The 4,718-nt window shown below is 40.2% G+C and overlaps 1 protein-coding gene across 1 annotated transcript in view; it reads left to right on the plus strand.

Annotated features, from left to right (window-relative positions):
• Positions 1-4,718, plus strand: part of HEMGN (hemogen) — an 8,638-nt gene that overhangs the window by 1,198 nt on the left and 2,722 nt on the right. The window contains exons 2-3 of the mRNA XM_015560458.1: positions 205-298; positions 4,568-4,697. Of these exons, the coding sequence (XP_015415944.1) occupies positions 205-298; positions 4,568-4,697 (224 nt within the window). The remainder of the gene's footprint in view (positions 1-204; positions 299-4,567; positions 4,698-4,718) is intronic.

The following is a 4,718-nucleotide window of genomic DNA, read 5'->3' on the forward strand; positions in this document are numbered from 1 at the left end:
AAACTGACCTGTTCATTTTAAAAGGTTTACTGTTTGCTCCTAGACATTCTTTGGAAGTACGAGGATAAATAAGGTAGAGTCCTCGTCCTCAAAAAGCTAGGAGAGAAGGTAGACACCCAGCATAGAGTCCTTTGCTATAGGACTCTTGTTGATAAATGTCAGAATTTGTTGGTATCTCCTATAACTTTCATTTTGATCTTACAGAAGTGATTGGAACTTGGAGTTTGCGAAACAGAGAGCAGCTCAGGAAAAGAAAAGCTGAAGCACAAGAAAAGCAAACTTCACAATGGCAGTTTGGGTATGGTATCCTTACAAGGGAAAAAGGAGCTGTTATGTTTTTTTTTTAAATACGTTTTTATTGATTTTTAGATAGAGAGGGAAAGGAAGAGGGAGGTAGAAACATCAATGAGAGAGAAACATCAATCAGCTGCCTCCTGCATGTCCCCTATTGGGGATTGAGCTCCCAACCCCGGGCATGTGTCCTGACTGGGAATCAAACCAGTGACCTCTTGGAGCATGGGACGATGCTCAATCCACCAGCTGGGCAAAGAGCTGATACTTATCCAGCAAATGCTATGTGCCAAGAGCACGTTCACACACTATATTTTATCATTCCAACTGTCCTGTAAATCAGGAACTGTTATCCCTATTTACAAAAAAAAAAAAGAAAAAAAAAAGAAACCAAGTGTCCAATGGGTTAAATCTCTTGTCTAAAGTCACACAGCTGGTAAAGTGGTGAGAACAGAATTTTGTCTCCCATCTCTTTAAATTAAAACACCAGACAATCGAATTATGCTGTTGAGAGGCCTGGTATCCAACCACTCTGGTAATTTAAACACAGAAGAATCTTGTTGTTGGGAGCAAGAGACACTGTTAGGAAATCTCTGAGCTTGTTCTCCAAGCTTCCTTAGTAATCCTTATCAAATGAGTGTGATTAACTCTCTAGGAAGGAAACCAACACTGAAAATGAGTGATGTGACAAGAAAGTTTGGGAATTCTTAAATCTCCCATCTAAGTCACCTGTACCTCAGGGAGGGAGAATAAGAACATGATTATAAATTAGGGAGCATCAAACTGCACCCATTTAGACTATGATTGAAAACAGGGACATTTCTTGCTTGGAGATGGAAAAGGGGAGAGCAAGGCGCCAAGGAGCACAGCATCTATCGAAGCCAAGATTTTTGTCCCTTGGCACTATTGACACTGGGGGCAGGATACTTCTTAGTGTGAGAAGCTGTCCTGTGCATTGAGGATGTTTAGCAGCATCCTCTGGCCAATAGCAATCCTCTTTTCTCCCCAGTTATGACAACCAAAAATGTCAACATTGTCAAATGTCTCCTGGGGCAGGTAGAGAGGGAGCAAAATGGCCCCCAGTTGAGAACCACTGATCTAAGCACTCTTCTTAAAAAAAGGGCATTTGTCTTTTCTGCTGCAATACCGCACATATGATTGGCAAATAGGAGAATGTTGTCAGTATAATGTGGAAGTTGTGTTGATTCATGATTTTTCCTAATCAAAGGAGCTAGAATATTGGGATTGAAGGAAAGGAAAAAGCCTTTATCGTGGCTGCTGTTTAGGCAGGATCCTTTTCAGACGGCAACCAGGGCTGTTCCCTAAGAGAGGAGTAGCAGGTTGCACTTCCTCCTGTGCTCAACCTAATGACAACTTCCCTGGCTCAGGGTGCCGCCCTTATTTGTATAATCTCGGCACCTGCAAACCTGCATTTACACGGTTGCTTTTGGGCATTTTTATTATCCCCTGAGGCAGCCTCCAGTCATGATTACCTACCTGTCTGGACTATCCAAGTTATCTCAAGTACCAATTATTATTTCTGCTAGTGTTGAAAAGTTGCATAGGTTTTGAGTCATTTGCCCCAGCTCATTTTCCCCCATAACCACTGTTGCTTTTAGTGCATGATTTTTCAGAAAGTGAGATTTTCAAGAATGTGTTTATTATTTTTTAGCAGAAATATCTATACTTGGGTCCTGTGGCAGGTGACTCTGTTGAAGAGTATCCAATTAGCTCTCTGAATTCTATGTTTGCCCAGCAACCTTCGGATCATTAATTGGCTTCCCAAGTACTTGCTACGGAGAAAGAGTGCATTCATTTATCAGCCCAAATACTCTTTGCTGTGTGACTTTGCACTTCTCACTGTTCATTTAAAAATGGGCCTTTGGGTTTACATATCAGTCTATTTGAGCTGGTTGATGAGCTCTGCCCCTGATAAATGGAGCTAGTGTTAGTGGGCTGGTAGAATTGGGTTTCTATGCTTGCTGGACTGGGGAGCCAAGGCTGAGGAAGTCACTGAAGTACATGACACCTTGGTGAACCTCTTAGCAGCTGGCTGTACTTGCTCTGGTGACACATTTCTGTACTGAGTACTGTTCTCACTACAGCATACCACACAGTGAAACCTTAGTAGTTCCAGAGAGAAGCAGCAGGTGTAATGACTAAGAGCCTGGCTATTAAAGCCATGATGATTAGATTAGAAGCCTGGCTCCCCTACTTCCTAGGCATTTGATCTTGGATTATTACTCCCTCTTTCTGGCCCTCAGTTTTATCATCTGAAAAATGGAGATAATAGTATCCACCTCAAAAGTTGATGTGAAATCATTATTCCTTATATGAGAACCAGAGGTTTGGTGCACAAAAATTTGTGCACAAGTAGGATCCCTAGGCCTGGCCAGTGATCAGGACCGATTGGGGCTTTCCGGCTGCCAGCCACGGCCTCCCTTCTCCAGCTGCCAACTTCCAGCTGGGGCCTTCCTTTGTTCTGCGCCGCCCCCTCGTGGTCACACATCACAGAAGCGATAGAACATCAGGTCTCCCGGTCAAACTCCCATGGGGACACTTTGCATATCAGCCTTTTATATATATAGATAAGGAAATTACTTAAAACAGTGCCTGGCAAATAGGAAGCACTATAAGTTTCCTATAGGAATACAAGAGTGCTACTTTATATTTGGATAATTCATTCATGTAAGTTATTACATGCCATTCTTACAACAACCACATGATGCTGGGGAGATACTATATATTCCATTTAACCTATGAAGAAAACAAGGCATAGAGAGGTTAAGTGACTTACCCATAATCACATAGTTGATAAATGACAGAATCTTTTGTAAAACTACCAGAAAGAATATGGGACATGTATATTACTCAGATTTCCTCATTTAGAGATCTATATAACAAATTATTTAGGACTTAATATCTGGGAAAAAGTGTTTCCTGAAGAATTCAGATAATTTGACAATAAGGATTTTATAATTTACCTTGTTACCTTGGTTACTTGGAGTTATATTTTAAAATGTTGAGGTCTCATACCACCATTTTTAGATTCCCTTTTTTTCTAATTAATTTTTAATATTTTGACTATCCTATTGCATATATACCTTTTTAATATTGACTTTAAACTGGTTTTGGTGAGGCAATCTTTAAATTTTTTTGATTATGAAAATTTTCAAACATACAAAATAGAGTATATGTACATTTTTAAGGTGTACAAGGAACTATGAGCATTACAAAGATATAAAAGACACTGGTTTAATCACTAAAGAACATCTAGTTTATTTTTTTTAAAGGTTTCTCCAGAAATAACTACAGATTGAGGCAGCCTCTGTTCCTGGCCTTAAGCGTGATCCTCCTAATAAATCACAAAGGAATGTTAGCAGGGAGAGCATTTCAGCCCTCTGGTCTGTAAGAGAAGGCTCTCTGGAACAGGTAGCACGGGGCAGAATTTCAATAGGTTTAGAAAAATGATCAAGTGTTTATTTATAACCTTTTCCTCCCCTGAGCCCATCTGTATTAGCCATCTGTATTTGGTTATATTTGCAGTACCCAACCATTTGTCATTGGCTGCAATTTCCATGTACATCCTTTGATCTTTAGATCTTTAATCCAGCTATTACTTCAGAGTAAGCATGACATGGCCACTCATACCTTTCCACCAGGCTTGTTAACCTCAAGAAATGTTTTTTGCAGCTTGTGATCCAGCTTACAATATATCTCATGTGACTTTTTATCTTATCTTTTATGTATCATTCAAATTTTAGTATATGTGCTGCCAAAGCGAGCGCTCAAGACACTGTATTAGATAAGCAAGCCATATACATCATCCACCTGCAGATTACAGAACAAGGAGCAGTGCCTGGACTGAGGGTGTAGAAACACAAATGTATGAGTTTACCCAGGACATAGTGGGCCTAACTCAAACAGACTAAACCCTAAGAGACTAGTGTATAAACCAGAATGCCAGTAATTTCATTTATAGCATAATTATACATTTTCATAACCAATTAAGTATATGCTCTCAAACACACACTACACTTCCTGGTGAGCAAGGCATCAGAGACACAAAGTTCCTGAGGGACAGTCCACTCCTGACAATTGAGTACATCTAGCCCTGCTCCTTCATTTGGCAGACAAGGAGGTTGAGGCCCAGAGAGATTAAGTGACTTGTTCAAAGGCTATGAAATAAGGCAGTGGGATACCTGGACTGTTATTACCAAGCACTTATCTGAATTCTGTAGCCCTGTTGCTGACACTAATTCTGATCTCTCCACAGAGAGAAAAAATACAAGCGGCAGAGAACAGGAAAAGGAAACCAAAGGGGCAGAAAGAATAAACAAAATACAGAACTGAAGGTGGAGTCTCAGTCACAATTAGAAAAGGAAATGATGGAGAATGAAATGACAGCTACAGAGAAAGAAAACGAA

This window comes from Myotis davidii, unplaced genomic scaffold (genome assembly GCF_000327345.1).
Source record: "Myotis davidii unplaced genomic scaffold, ASM32734v1 scaffold534, whole genome shotgun sequence".
Lineage (NCBI taxonomy): Eukaryota > Metazoa > Chordata > Mammalia > Chiroptera > Vespertilionidae > Myotis > Myotis davidii.